This window comes from Ptiloglossa arizonensis, chromosome 11 (assembly GCF_051014685.1).
Source record: "Ptiloglossa arizonensis isolate GNS036 chromosome 11, iyPtiAriz1_principal, whole genome shotgun sequence".
Taxonomy (NCBI): Eukaryota; Metazoa; Arthropoda; class Insecta; order Hymenoptera; family Colletidae; genus Ptiloglossa; species Ptiloglossa arizonensis.
In genome coordinates, this window is record NC_135058.1 from 13,736,676 (window position 1) to 13,753,114 (window position 16,439).

Below are 16,439 nucleotides of genomic sequence, written 5' to 3' on the forward strand. Positions count from 1 at the left end.
CGTTCGCATTATCGTTCGAGAGGGAGTTCGACCGGGTGTCCTTCGAATTCGATTAGCGGAGCTTCGATGTTGGGTCACCCTGTTAACTTCCTGCGGCAAATCTTTCGAACAACGAACCGCTTCGATCCTCGAATCTCTCGCAAGTCGGTTCTAAGTCCGTGTTGGATCAACCCCCCTTCGTTGCTATAGGTGGTCGATCGATCGGTACAGCGCGTGCGGTCAACGCCTATAGGCGTTACAACATCTTCCTTTGTATCGAATTTATATTATTGTGTCCATTTAGGTGTCTTTTGTTGGAATTATCCTCTGAATATTAATCCAGATGATATATTTCTATCTTTCGACGAACAGAAAAGAACAGTGTTGTACTTGAAAGAAATTTTGAAAAATGTATCCTTACAAATGAAAACTTGTACACGCGGAAAAAGGTGAACAACTTTCACCGTGTATTTTATATCAACGTTCTGTTAAATCATTCGGTCGTTAAGTCGCTACCGGTCGCGCAGTTTGCGTTATATATTTTACGTGCCTGTTGTAATTTCTTTTATTTTATCCATCGAAACAAACGTTCGAGATACATCTCCGGGGGTTCGGAGAAAATGTTGCTCGAGTGGCCGCGTCGAAATCCCGAAACGTCAATGCGTTGATAAATTTCCGAGAAAATTACAGGACCGAGACAATTACCGCTTACATCCGTCTCCATTTTTATCCAGGAAATTAGAGTCGTCGGCGGCATTGTTTGCCCGACGAGCCAAGAGCGTCGTCATATTTCACGCACGAGTGAAACTCGAGAAACGTAATTGAACGCGGAGCGGAGCGGAGCCGGGACGAGAGGGTGGGCGAGGAGCCGGTAAGAAGATTCGTTGGACGCATCCGACGTCAAGACGGGCACCGGCATTAGGGAAAAAGTTATTCTTATTATTGAGGTGGGTCACACGTGTATATTATTGCCAAGAAGTTGCCCTCGTTTCACGGCAACGAGCCAGCCGGAACGTGAAAGTTTTCCGATACTTTCTTAACGACGATCTCGCATTGCTCTCATAAGGGAACCGAATGCATCGCCTACGACCAACAGTTCCTTCATTCGTGGCAATTGTCTGCGACAGTCCTGGCGACGGTTCCGTAAACTACCAAGCATTTATCGTCATCGAAAGAAATTCAACCCTAAGCGTGACACAGACAGCGATACACTCTCCCAACGAATTTTTAAGTTCACTTCGGAGCGACTCCGTTTTAATCGCCACTCGTCTTTTACGCACTCGCGCGCGAACAATTGTAGTGCAATCGTATCAAATTTGAAGAGACAGAGAATTACGTACCGTGTTTCCTGTAATTGTAATTTCGAGAAAAATATTTCAATAAACGGAGGAAGAGAGTAATTTCTGAAACGAGCTTTCCTGTTACCAGCGTTTACTTTTTCCGTGTAGCGATCGCCATTCGGAGCACGCTTCTGTCCACTATGGACAAATCTCTTGAAGCCATCATAAAGGGTCTCGACAATTTGTCTTCTGGACCAGGTCCTCGTGGTCGTTACACCTTCGCTACTGGAGAAGACTGAAGAATTGTATTGCGTACAAAAACCTATAGAACGAACACCCTGTATCGTTACCTTTGATTAGGTAACTCGCTCAACTTCGAACCTAGCAAGGGTGCAGTTTCTTTACGCCGGTGAATCAAATTACGTAATATTTTCCGGAGATCGCGAGTTAGCTCGAATTTATTTAAAAAATAATATTGGATCGGTTTCTCGGGGTTAAATATTATTGAAAGTTTCATCTTTTATCTAGTTCCCGGTACTGTTCTTATTTACCCTGATAATTGACAAATATTGCGCTTACGTAAGTGCTATTGAATACGTTTGTATATTGGATATAAGTTACACAGTAGAAAATATTTGGACAGAAGTTAGAAGTCTTAAAATATTCTCACATCTAGAAATGATATCTTCGTAAAATATTGTACCTAAATTGTAATCGCTGAGAATCAGATTGTCTTGCGTTTCCCTGTAGGATTAATTTATATTTAATTTTATTAGCAGATTCTGTGCAATCACGATTTATAGTTCCACGATAGCTACTTCGGCAACCTTGCTGCTTCCAGTCTTCCTCTAGTTACGTTATTGAAGAGGAACGGGTGTAACAGGGTTGCAAGGTAGCCAATATTGCTACCCCTGTATTTCTGATATTACGGAACAGTCCTCCTGCTCTTTTCTTCCCGAGGTGAAGTGAGATTTACAAGGTTGCAAAGCAGTCAAGATGGCTACCCCAATATTTCTAGTATTATCAAACCCGTGTATCTAAGTACTCGAGTATTTCGTAACAAGGGAGATATTGTTCCCCGGAGGAGGTAAAAGGATTCGTAAACGCAGCTGTAACCCAATTTTTTCTTAGAAAATATTACAATGGCAGTTAAAGGAGCATCCAGCGCCAGCCTTTTCATAAAGGAACGCACGGTGCTGTTTTCTTTCTTTTTTTTTCCCTTCTTTTTTTATATAAAGCCTAACATTTTACGTCGTGGAAGAAGGCACTGTAATGTCAAGCACCCTTCGTATAGTCAGCAGCTACGCGACACCGCCATCCACGTGAAACTTTTTATATTGTACAAGACTGTCATATTATCGGCCGTTAATGCCACGTGCTATAAGTTATAGCAATAAGAGTGCCCTATGGTTGGGTACTCCGCGTTTATGGGTCCTTATGAAGTGTTCTATTAAAAGGGTGGATGCTGTTCTTAATACGCGAAACGAACAATGGGGGGTCAGACCGTGATCGTAAACGATGCACCATAAAGTGTCCTATTTGCGATACGATCGTTCTCCTCCCGACGAGAAATGACAATTTCTTTCTTACCCGAATCGAAAGTTACGACGCGAAACGTCTGCGTGTACTTTCTTTGGGAATTTTGCGAATCGAGACGGTCGAGTTTAATCAAGGTTACCTACCCGTGTCGAGTAACCTAATTGCAAATTCTAATACTTTGTCACTTAACGGGACGAAGCACCGTCGAGTGCAAAGTCTTCAAAGATTTACGTTCTTGTTAACATCGTATCGTTCTTCACGGTCTTAACGACCATGTTTTATACACGATTCTTTGCAAACTCTATGTTGCGCAACAGACGCCGAGCGATCCCAAAGTATTGCAACGTTTTTAAAAAAGAAAGAGAACTGTGTGCTGATCACAGAGTGAGACCCAACTTCAACGTTATTCTTTACCCCCACCACTACCTGCACGGTTCCAAAATACAATCACGTGAGCAAACACTATATTACAACATTTCTTAAATCACGAACGAGATTTCAAGACAGAAAAGAGGACTCTGCGCACCGATCGCAGTCACCGGTTCGCGCACGCGCATTCGAAACTTGTTTCTCACCGTGCCAGGCTATACATAGATACTTCGCATAGAACCCAAGACAGTTAAATACCTGTAAACTTACGAAAGTACCTCTTAACCGTTGGTAAATAATAACAACGGCCGAAACCATAGTAGGGCCCAACTTCAAGGTCCCCGTACCCCCACCACTGTCCCCACGTTCCTCGGAAGCGGATCTCGAGCGAGTTCGGGCGTTCTTCGTTAACTCATCGTCGAGTTTTTCGTTTCACTTACGGTTTGACAAGTCTCCTGGCGAGTTCCCGGCGCGCTTGCACCCGAGCACGAAGGAGGCGGTGAAGGGCCGCCGAAACAAAACATCATAAAGCACCCTCGTCTGTAGAGGATGCGACCTGTTAGCCGCTATTGAGACAAGTGAGAAAAGTGGCTCTGGAGAGGTGCCCGGCGATGCATAAGGGCACGTATCCAGAGGACGGCTTATCCCTCGCTGGGCTCCGCGACGCATTGAAATTTATTAACGGGACGCCTAACACCGCGGGATATTCAGCGATAAATTTGGAATCGCGACGCGCGGGAAACGCTCCCGTGGACGTTGTTCCACCGACGCGTTCGAATTTTGATAAGCCACCCAGCTTCGACTGGAAACGCCCAGTGAAACAACTCCGATATTTTAAATATACGAATCTCTCTGTAATACTCTTCTCCCCTGGCACGAAACCATCGAATCGAAATGAAAATTACTAGAATCCCCGGTACCTTGCGCGATGTCCATCGCTGTAATTTCTCATCGTTGTTTCTCTTCGTTCTGAATACACCGACGGAGAAAAAAGAGTCTAGCTTCGTGGTGATGGTGGTGGTACAATTTCGGGTATACCCAACGGTAAAAAATTGAGGTGATTAATTCAGATCCGTGAGTGGACCACCTGTAAAATCGTCGGAAAGTAAAAAATTTTCTTTCTCCCGCTTTTCGGTTGAAAATGGAAATTGTATTTCTATCTCCTGTCCATACCCGGTTACTCGTGTTAATTATGATGTACACTGCGGAGGAGCGGTGCAGGCCGTGTACGCTCGGCAAATAAATAGAAATAAAATAAATATTCCGGCCCCGGTTTGAATATTTATTCGTTGCTCGTCGGAGATGTTGACCCGACGCGGGTGCTCGAAATTGAAACGTACGTTTCTGGGGCATGTAAAGTTCTCGGGGAAACTACCTGAACACGGTGGCGAACGACCACGAAATTACCCACGTTCGAGCACCGATATCGAGTGCCAGTCGTCGCGAAGGCGTGGCTCGGAGAATTCGGTGGGTACGTTCTGTTCCTGGTGGCGATTCTCGAACCGAAATTTCATAGTCGAAGGAACAACGGTGGATCTTAAGGTTGTCGATCGGTTTACCGGGATCGTAGCCTCTCCCCCCTACACGAGCATCAATCGGCTGTCTCCGTAATCAAGGGAGAGCTACTCACCGCGAGAACGTCTCCATGGGAATTTCGAGAGGTATCCGCCACTCAATTATCTGATCCCGTACACACTCAAGATGTTATTGATCCGTGGAAACTCCGTTCTCGTCGCGGTGCACGGCCAGGGTAATCGAATACACCGAATCTTTCACGGTTTAGACCGAGTTTAGATAGTCTTCCAGGAAGCACTCCACGCGTCGAGTGGTATTTCTTAAGTACCTCCCCTCGGTTGAAGCGAGGTATGCAAGCTCCTGGCAAATGTTTTCCTTGTACTTGGGTGGCTAGACGGTACCCGAAGTGACATCTGGCGAAAGTATGAAACAACAGGCGCTGTCCAGATTTCACCGGAGACCTTTCACAAGAGTGCGGATCGTAAACTTTCTTCTTTCGGAGTCATCTTCGTAGTTGTGGAACATTGACAAGTAACGGAATAGTCATCGATGTAATATCTTTATCTAGGTGTAGTATTTTTGTGAGAGTATCCATTGGAGCATATGGAGAATAGACGTGGTCACTGAGATTGAAGAATCGGTTATAGAGTACTGTCTCTCAGGTTGTCACGTAGTGATTCTAACTTCATTCCGAAACTGTTTTAGAAAAGATTCGGTTTTTTAGTCATTGTTTTTAGAATTGACTCGGTCTCGAACTTGTGACAACGTGAGGAGCAACAGTGTAGTACGGTCATAGTTATTTTGTAAGTATGAATTCATACACAGGACACATTGTTATACAGATCGTGAAATTACGAAGAAACTTAGGGAATTGCTTGTTTTACGTTTTCGATTATCACGATATTGTCTCGGAACTTGAAATCGTTTCAATAATTTCACCGAAAATGTGCTCCGCCACTATGAATAACATTAGTACTAAATCATCACTGAACCTTAACCCCGAAACTATTACAACCGAAATACGTTAGCTTTACGAGATAAGAAACGCTCGAGTAACTGATTGTCTGAGAACGTTCTATTGTGTTTGCAAATACACTGTGATATTCCTATGTTTCCTAGATTCCAACTTAGATTATTAACCCAAGGGTAGGTTGTCGGTTTAACTTTAATTTTGATCAATTCTCCCAACTATTGTTACAATTGTTAGCGATATTGAAAATAGTTTCGAACGAAAGATTAATACGAGTGTACAACTAACTGTACCCTTTCATCGAAAATGTAAATTTACCTTCACTTCTGTCTGTATTTTTCTCGGTCCTGCATTTCATATCGTATACAACTCTGGCACAATGAAGACTTATTATTATTATTGTTATTAAAATGAGATACCTTGTATAATCCCGCAGTTCACGATTTATTTTCGCGTCCTGCTAGCGAAAGGGAATAATGTTCTTTGTAAGTGCAGATGGTTAATTTCGCGGTCTAGTTACGCGGAACGGATCTCGCGAACGATATACGCGGCAAATACTTAGAATATTTAGAGATCCGTTACCTGTTTCGTACATCAAAATTCCAAGCGTTACACAAAACACGGCGCGTGGTCTAGACGCAAACACGTCTGTCGGTGTCGAAACAGGAATTATCCGTATTTGATATCGGCGAATGTCGAGCGCGCAATTCGATTTCATTCGACCTCGAATGACTCCCATCGGCGGCCATGAATGCTTAATGAGCCGGCGTTGTTTGATGCCGAGGTGTTATCCTGTTTCACTGTTTCCAGAGTTCTCCACCAACGGTCGTTTTTATTTTTATTCGTATAAATAAAATATATACAACATTAATTGCTATTTACCGTAAAACGATATCCACACTCAAGGAACCGGTATTCGTCGCGCGAGAGATACCTTTTACGATAACAATTCGAACGAAATTAAAATATCCAGCAAATCTTTTCACCTGGTCGAGTATATACGTTTCGTTGTACGTATATTTTTTTTTCCTCGTTATTATGAAAAGTTTGATAAACGCGTAGTACTCGTTCCCGGTGAAATGCGAGAGAATACAATTTGTTACAGTTACGAAAATCTGATAATATTTCAATTATTTCCGGACCAATGACGGTTGACAATTTTATGCCAGTTAAAGTGTACTGTTACGGTAACAGTCAGAGCAGAAACAAATGGATTATAATATTGAAATGTACGAAATTGTCGCGTGTAATACATTTATTTAAATGTCGGTCGTCGTCGTGGCGCGCGTGTTGTACCTATCGTGTTAAATTATTTGCAAATTAAATTTTCAACCGTTTTTTACCCACGTCGATCATCGCTTTGAACTCCGATAACGAGTCCACTCGTATTATTTTCACCGTTTCGGATCAAATTGCCCGAAGAACGAAACAATCACGTTGGTCCGTAGTAACGGAGAAATTTTAGATTTCTCGGAAAACAAATGGTAAGGGTCTGAAGTTTCTCCGCTAGGTCTTTCACTGTTAAAACTTCGTGGAACTGTTTACGTATTTAGATGTGCTATAAGTAAATTAGTCGCAAACTTATAATCCGCGTCTCGCTGTACTTTGCCCGTTTCTTAAACTTTTTATATTCGTTCGCCTCGCGTTCGTATAGTCTCTCCCGTGTATGTAAAAGGTGTAATCGTTTCGAACGGTAAGTAAACGAGAAAGAAAGAGAAAAAACGAGCCTTCGAATTTTTAGGCCAATTTTTAGGTCGTCGAACTTCGTTGAATTTTTCGATTTAGAAGCAACTGAATATTCGAATTACTCGATCGTTAAAAATCTTAAAAAAAAAATGTCCTAATATTCTCGAACGAGAGTGTACATCTCGCGTGTAATCGGGTCTTTAAAATTTCGAACGATAGGTAAACGAACGCATAAATAAATATACGCGTTAATTTATTTCTTGTTTCTTTCCCTGGACTCGATCCTCCACCGTCAATAATAAAGTATATATTTCAGGACGTGAGTATATATTTTTCATGTAATCTGGTTTTCAAAATTTCGAACGATTGGTAAACGAACGCATAAATAAATAGGCCCGTTAACTCATTTTTATTTCTTTCCTTCGACCTGATTTCTCACCGTCAATAATAAAGTTTATATTTCAGGACGTGAGTATATATCTTTCATGTAATCCAATCATTAAAATTTCGAACGATTGATAAACGAACGCATAAATAAATATACACGTTAACTTATTCCTTGTTTCTTTCCCTCGACTCGATCCTCCACCGTCAATAATAAAGTTTATATTTCAGGACGTGAGTATATATCTTTCATGTAATCCGATCATTAAAATTTCGAACGATTGATAAACGAACGCATAAATAAATATACACGTTAACTTATTACTTGTTTCTTTCCCTCGACTCGATCCTCCACCGTCAATAATAAAGTTTATATTTCAGGACGTGAGTATATATCTTGCGTGTAATCCGATCTTTAAAATTTCAAACTCTTGGTAAACGAACGCATAAATAATTTAATTTAACGCATTAATAAATAGGCGCGTTAATTTATTCCTTGTTTCTTTCCCTCGAGCCGATCTCTCACCGTCAATGATAAAGTTCGACTGGTCTGGTTGCAGATGCTGCAGTGATGGAGGGCGAGGGCACGTTGGGCCGTGGTCCCGGGAACGGGGGCCGTGGACTGCGCCGTCAACGGTCCCTGGAATGGCGAGAGAGGCGCGGTTACGGACCCAGTGCCCAATCGAGCAGCGACGACGAGGAAAACTCGCGCCACGCTGTCGGCGGTGCCTCCGTTTCGTCCGCTGGAAGAGGTGCCCGTAGCCCGGGCCAGGTTCTCGCTTCCCTCTTGGCGCAGCAGTATGGAAGTGAGTGATGATATAATTGATGTTTGATACCTTGATCGAGAGCCTGTAACCTTGCGCTAGACGTACGAGGAAAAGTTTCGCGGACGCTGGTGTTGCGCCAGACTCTGACGAACTCGCCTTATATTCAATCATGTTTCAAGAAAGAATAGTGTTTAATAGGAGTTGCTGGCCCATCTGTTAGGGCGAAATGGGAATTTACCGAATTGTTCATGCCCGGGGTAGAATTGGAGAAACGAGTTGCTCGGTTTCCTTGGAAGAAGGAGGGTAGTTTGTATCGATCCCGACGAATTAATTAATTTTAATGCAATACATATGAGAGACGTAGCTGAATCTGTAAAAATGAAATTCAATAGAAATATTTTTTCTAGAAAGATTCTCAATTTGATAATCGTTTGTGTAGACTAAATTTCTGTAATCAGCTTTATCATTTACTAGGACATATTTAATTTTGTGATACTCGTGTGAGATTCATTTAATTTCAAGTATTGGGACGTGAATAATATCGATACTAAATATTGTCTGAACGAATAATAAGTCTACAATTTTTTTTTTTTGTCAAAAATGGTAACTGTGGACGACACGATGTATCTTGAGAAAGTTTTTACGCAAAGTACTCGGATTTGTGCGTTGACAGTGTTCGAAACCAGTCTCGTAAGCGGAAGTACGAAGAAGCGCCAATAGCAATAAGAGACGAGCCATAAAAACGTACAAGATTCGATCTTAACGTCCACGCGACACAGCCGGAACGTAACGAGCAGCGGTGGCAAAACGAACACCACCGAAACGATTAACTTCGTTAAGTAGAAGCGCCGTTGGCAACTCCATCGAACATTCCTCTTGCTGGACGAAAGGAATTAATGTAACGATTCGATTCCTAAGCCTTGATTGGATGGTCCTTCGTTCGGTCGTTCTTAAACCTCGGTTGAAACGGTGTTTAACGAGCGACTTAATGAGGAACTCGCGAACTTTAAATTATTAGGTCGCTGCGAAAGGTTTGTCGTTCTCGTCGAATAAAGTTCAAAACGAAACTGAGTAAATTAAAATAGTCACAATACACTTCTTCCTTCCGGAGACGCATTTTACCGTCCCCTTTTTAACAAACTTCAGATTCCATAAACTTTTGAAGAAGCTCTTACGGAGAATTTTCCATTGTCGCGAAAAGTCATCAAGATGATCGACCGACTGACGATCACCGAGCGAAAGACGAAGCGATTATTACGGAAGCGTGTCGAATTCAAGTTCCCGAAGTTCATAATGCGTTACTCGTGCAATACAGGGTGTTCCACTTAACTCGAGCACCTTAAATCTCCTCGTTGCTTTCGACGAGATGAAAAAATGTCACTTGAGAGACACGATACACCGATAACAATAAAATTTGACAGAGTACTTTTAACTCTACATGCCAATTTTGAGAAAAATAGACATGAAAATTGAATAGAAAATTTTATTTCATAGAAAAATTATATAATCACATATGTTCGCGGAATGATTCGCACCAATAATCATTGTAACGTAATGACTATCCCGTAGATTGCACATTTTTTATCCTGGGTTCGAATCAAGTCACTCAAATTTGTCTACTTTTTTCAGCAGATTTAATCGTCATCGATAAAACGATACATGCACGTACATACGTGGGATTGGTTTCATCGTGGGAATATACTCGATTTCAGAATTTTAAAAAATTGTATCAATTTTTCTCAAAATTGGCCGATCGACGACTCGAATTACAGTAACGCTTATCGCGAATGCGAGTCTATCACTCTACCTTTCGCTACAATCGGTAGTCACTTTCAAAACTACCCTTGTCGAAGTATTAAAATTCACTCTCTCGAATCTGTCCAGGCTGTGCGACGAACGCTGATAGGCGTTCGTACTCCATACTGACTGAACGCGACTAATCGATTTCCGCACACAGAAGTGCGCGAAAGATTTCGCGTTTCGGTACCGAAAGGCTTAAAAATCCCCAAAAACTTCTCTCCGTCTACGGTCCACTTAGTCATCCCGCGAAACAAACGAGTCTCGGAGGAACGGTTTCACGATACAGGTCGATGGAGGCGCGTTAACTTATTTTTTGTTTGTTTCCCCGGACTCGATCTCCCACCGCCAATAATAAAGTTCGGGGTGGCTCGTTCATCATATTCCATCAAACGCTCGCGGAGCTCGCCCATTCAGTTCGCTTCCCTTAATCTTCCTTCGACTTCTCTCCCCTACCACCACCACCACCACCACCACCAGCACCGCCACCTTCCCACCCCCACGGGCAAACGCGTAGATTAAAGGATTTGCGAAATTAGTTTTACCTCCTCGCGTCGTCTACGAGCGCGGCCGGATATTAAGTTCGGATGTGGAATCCAGATTGCGGAGCGTTTTCCACGGCCGCGTCTCGCGGTCGTCTCCAATCCCCCTCACCTTCTCCCCCGCCCCCGCCCCGCTCCGTCGTCGCGCCGCGGTCGAGTAAACAAACCCTTAAAAATAATATTCTCCTCGAGCGCGACGCAACGCCGACCGTCCGCGAATAATCGCGTTTACTTCGCTCGCGACTCGTTTGCCCCCTCCCCCCTCCCTCCCAACCACCCCAAAAACACCCCCGGTCCACCCCCTCTACTGTGTATCGATTACGCTACTCGTTCGCGGCTAGCCGTATAAATATCGCGCGCCGCATAACTGCATTATCATCGTCGGATTATTTGGATTACTACTTGCGCAAATAATAGTTTAATATCGCGCGTACTCGGTCCGGGTTAGGTACGACCATTATTTGACCTCGGGTATGCGCGATCGTTCTGATTAAATCTACAAATTCGTGCGTCGTCCGTTGGGTTTTCCCGCGATCGTCACGATAGAGTCGCGTAATCGACTCACCCGCTTTTTTCTTTTTCAAATTACTGTACAATGAGTGAAACACTTCGATTTACCGGGTTGATTCATCATTGTGGAGACTGTCGTGCAAGTTGAGTATCGTGCGAGGAAGTACAATGTATCGTTGGGAGAATGAAAGATCGCTCCTGGATCGAAAGAGAGACCGACAGTTACTCGTAAGCGGGGTAGGTAGCGGTTGTTGTTACGATACGGGGCCAATGAATTATTACGAATGAATTACGTTCGGTCAATGGATCGTTTGCACTGGGCAAACAACGGGGGATTCAATTACTCAAATCCGGGGTAAATGTTGTAACTCGAAAGCGGGCAGTGTAACAGTGCGACTAAAAATAGTAAAAGTTCAGGTTTACATTAATCGTACAAAACTCACCGACCTCCTGATAATTCTTTCACAAAGATAGATTAAAAATACATAACTTACCAGTAAGCATTAACGTCTACCGCATCGATATCCCGCTTTCAAGTTCAACGCAGATTTTTAAATGCACAATGGACGTTCGAGTCGACGAGTCGTTCGGGCTAAAGAAATACAAACGTCGGTTAACGCGATTACCCGATCCCGAATCCTTGCCGCGGACTCGATCTATAAGCGAGACGTTACCCGATTCCGAAAGTGGCCGGATCGTATATGCATAACGCGGCAGTCAGAGTTCTCGCTACCAAGACGAGGTTTCTCGACTTCCTGGCTGGCTAGATTTCCGTGGACCCGGAATCGTTGGTCTCGGTCCGATATCGATCGACGGGCACGAATAACCACGGCGAGAGCTCGATCCTGCCACTTGGATCGATCTACCCGGCGGTCGATCCTCGCGGTGTGGAACACGAGGAGCTGGCTCGTTTAGGGCGAAGGCTCGAGGCGACTCGGCGGTGAGTCGAGTCGTTTCGCAACCGGTACATCGTCTCTTTCGATACGCTCCAAGTGCGGTTACGTGACACTGAGCGCGGCACCGAATCGAATCTAGTCTAGTCTAGCCTAGGCTGGTACGGTCGAGTCGATCCGAGTCGTCGAACGAGAGAAAGGGAAAGGGAAACCAGAAGGGAGAGGAAATGGGAGAATAGGGATGAAAATGGAGAACTGCGACGCGGGGTCGAGGGTGAGATCCGAGCGGAGGGGGAGCGGTAATCGGCGGCAAGTGAATTGGAACAAATGCAGACAGACGCGAGGTAGGCTGCTGGCTCGCTTGATACCGCAACCAAGAAATATAGTATAAACCGAGCACAGGTATTAATTGAGTTCTCCCTCGTTCGCCCCGATGTAACCTGCCCCCTCCCACTTTCATTCTCGTCTATTTTGTCCGGCTTCGAGACGAATCGATGAAACGTCCCTGGAAACGGGAAGTCGAATCGAAGATCGCGCGGTAAACGAAGTCGGTTGACCGAGTTGCAACGAACGTCGCACCGTTTCGTCGCTTCGCCCCGCTTTGATGTCCAAAGAACGTTCCAGACGTGGATACGCGTTAGAATTTCTTTCGTTTCGAATGACGGGTGATTTTATTCGGAACAAATACTAATTTCAATCGACGTTCGCTGTTCGATCGATGTTACTCTAATTATGAATATTTACACGCAATTTCGAACTCGTACGAAGCAGTATCTCCAAGGAGAAATTTTCCGGACCTCGTAAGCTCCATTGGCGCTAAAAATGTTGACACATCTGGCATTCGATAACACCTTGTCCTCGTCATCCTCCTCGACCTTCCGCGCGTCTCCATCCCCCTCTCCTCCGCGCATCCTTCGATTCCGTAATCGCGAAAACTTTCCAAACGAAAGGGTAAAGTAATCGATACGCTCGCAGGAGTGTTTCTAATCGGACCACGTGAAATCCTGTGTTGTTACGAAGCAGGCGCGATCGCCCGCCGCCTTAAAATCGCGCGGTTAATTAACCTCCGGAACCCTGTCCGCTCCGAGCCGGCGATAATTGACGAGCATCGATGGATCGCGTTCCCTGGCGATCGATTCATCGCCACGTGACCGAGAGAGTTCGCGGAAGGGAAAGCTGGCCCCACCCGTTTCACTCCCACTCCCACCTCCACCTATCGCGGTACGAGCGGTGGGTGGTTCATTGATATCCTTTCCGTCTTTGGCGAGCCAGCGTTCCTGGAACGAGACGACGTCGTACTCACGGATTATGTTCCGTTAATGGTAACGTCGATTCAACGGCTGGTTGCCCGATGTGAGCCACCACCCCGTGAAAAATAATCCGCGGGACATTTTATTAAGTATCGCCGTTACGTTCCGCGAGGGTGTAAGTGGTGGATCGCGTTACCCTCGATTGGCAGCCCCGTTACGCGAGAAGCCCGTCGTCCGTAAAACTCCCCGGGCATTGTCGCGGCCTCGTCTTATATCACGGATCGGAATACCTTTTACGATCTCGCCTCCTCTCAGCGTCGTCGGATAGAGGGCAAGGGAGGTAAAGCTTTAATAACGTTCCGCGTCAACGGGCCGGGCGTCCCGACGTTACACCGTAGAGATTCCCCAATGCTTCGCGTCAATATAGATGGCGTCTCTTAATCTCCGTCCGCACAGTCATCAATATATTGACGTCCAGTCGAGGGGTCCTGTCTCCGGGTACGTGTTCACTTCGGACATTACATTGTCAGCTCATTACACCGGGAACGGTTTGCCGCATCACGGTCCGCTACGCTCTCCGTATGGAAAATATTGACCCCGCCTCCCCCTACACCCCACCCGACACGCAGCTCCACCCACCAGACCTCCCACCGCCATCCCAGTCGCGCGCGACGCCGATAACGCGCGGGATAATGTATAGCTTCCCGCGGCATTGTAAGTGTTGATTTTCCGCGTCGCGTTCGCATAGACGCCGTGGACTATTAATTTGACGCGGTCAGATATAGCTACAATGGCGAATCGCGGCGGAACTTCGGGCGTTAATTACTGCGCCGGTCGACTCCGCGCGCGGACGAACGCCGCGTATAACGTACTTGTTCACCGTTAACGTTCAACGTTCGGTCGAATAACGCCCAAGTGACTCTCGTTGGAGTAAGAATCGACGGGTGCGCGCCAGGACAGCGCGAATAACATTTTTATAGTTCTTTTTCTTTTTTTCTTCTTTTTTTTTTGGTCAGTTGGAGCGAGCTGAATCGTAACGGGAGATACTAGAAAATGGAGCGTACCTTCCGGGCGATGGTATCGAACGCGTTTAAACGTTACCAAATTGATACGATGGCTTCAAAAATGGGCCAAGTTTGTGTCCAAAATAAACAACTAACGATTCAACGACAAGAAACTTAATTTTTGTCGGTTACAACGAGTACTCGGTGCACGAAACGCATCGCTACGGAGCAGTTCGTAGATACTTTGGTAGCCGTGAATCAAGACATCCCAGGAACTCGAGTTTTCCATTCTAGCTTCCGAGTATTTTCGACTTACAACGCATTATAGTCTCCCGCGGCTGGGGCACGTTCTCGCGGATCTCGGGAAACGATGTTAAGCCGAGAATAAATTTTTAATGGGCCGCCGGAGGTTCAGAGCTTTATGAAATACTGCCGCGATACATGCAAATGATCGGGACGAAGAATTAAACTCCGTTGGCTTTTTTTTCCACCCCCTCCCTCCCTCCGCCGAGCGATAACGAAACGCTTTGCGGTATCGATCCGTGACGCTGCTGCGGAGAATTGAAAAACCTTCGAACATTATAGGGAAAAATACCCGTGGCGGAATTATTGCGCATATTGACCAATTAAAGCGTAATCGAACACGATTGTACTCGACTCACGGTACCCGAAACGTTTTCGACCAATCATTTTCAATTGTTCGCCGATTATTGTATCCGCACCGCGATTTTTATACGTAGTGTTTCGAGAATAATTTCTACGCGGCCCCACATTCTCGAATAACTCCGAAATTATGTTCGAAATCCACCTCTAGACTCTATCCAGTCATTACGCGTTACGTGTAACAATTTTTTGTCGCAATACGTGACTTTTTTTCGACTCGTACAAGAGATACGATCAAATAATTCGTTCCCCGATGTAGATTAAGATACGAGTGATTTATATACCGAGAAAAATTATATGCACCTTTACGTAGATATACATCAGATAAACTTACAGTAAAATTTCTTATAATTTGTCTATTAATATCACAATTGAGTCGTGCGTTTCTTTAGCGTGCTTCAAATTACAGGTTAGAAACACTCACAATTTTAAGTCCAACACTCCACTCGTTTCTCGAATTTCGTGTATCCCAAAGGTCCGGAGAAAATTACCCCCAAGAGTAAGATATATCTCGAAGAGATAAAGATTCAAATTTAAGATCTAGAATTGTATACACGATTCGTTAAAAACGCACGCTCCAACTTCTAACCCTCTCTCTGTCAACGGAACACGCGTGTATAGTTCGTCGATTTGAAAAAGATCCCCGAGGGGCGTGGCGAAAATGAAACCACGCAACGAGACGCAGTGTCGCAAATCGGTCGTTCAACACCGTCTAGAAACAACTGCAGAAAAGTAAGAAGAATCAACGTTGCATTAAAGAATCCAAGCCCCTCCCCTCGGGGATTCTTTCCAAATTTTCGAGCAATACATGCTCGATGAATCTTCGACCTCTTGGAAAAACGTCGTCCAACTCGAAAGCATCGTTCTCCTCCCCGCACCGTCGACGCTTTCCCAACAAGTCACCCGTCCCATGAACGTTAAACTTCAAGAACCGTGTAGCTGAAATATTCCACAAATAATTCGCGATGGAGCGTCGCGCTTGGATAATTAGTTAACGCGGCCAACGGCTGGTGAATTTCCACGGGGAGGGGTGGCCCTCTCCACTCCCGTAGAAAACATACCTAACAGAGCTCCTAACTCGGGATTAAAGTAAATGACATGTATGCGAGCCTCGCCGAGACCGTGAGCGCAGAACGTACGAGATTAGGTGACCGAAGTTCGCGAACATTGGTAGGGGTGGTAGCAGTCATTAGAAGGTAATAGGAAAGTTCACCAGGGAAAGAAAGCGCGTCGTTTCCACTTATTCTTTCGCCCGAATGCTAAAGTGGAACGCAAGAGAAGCTCGAGGAGA

General features: G+C 44.9%; 1 protein-coding gene across 5 annotated transcripts in view; it reads left to right on the top strand.

The window, feature by feature from the left end:
- The window catches only part of Ten-a (Teneurin-a transmembrane protein), a 990,045-nt gene that overhangs the window by 361,810 nt on the left and 611,796 nt on the right, over positions 1-16,439 (top strand). For all 5 annotated transcript variants that reach the window (XM_076323558.1, XM_076323557.1, XM_076323560.1 and 2 more), the window contains exon 4: positions 8,283-8,528. In XM_076323558.1, the coding sequence (XP_076179673.1) occupies positions 8,294-8,528 (235 nt within the window). In that variant the 5' untranslated portion in view covers positions 8,283-8,293. The remainder of the gene's footprint in view (positions 1-8,282; positions 8,529-16,439) is intronic.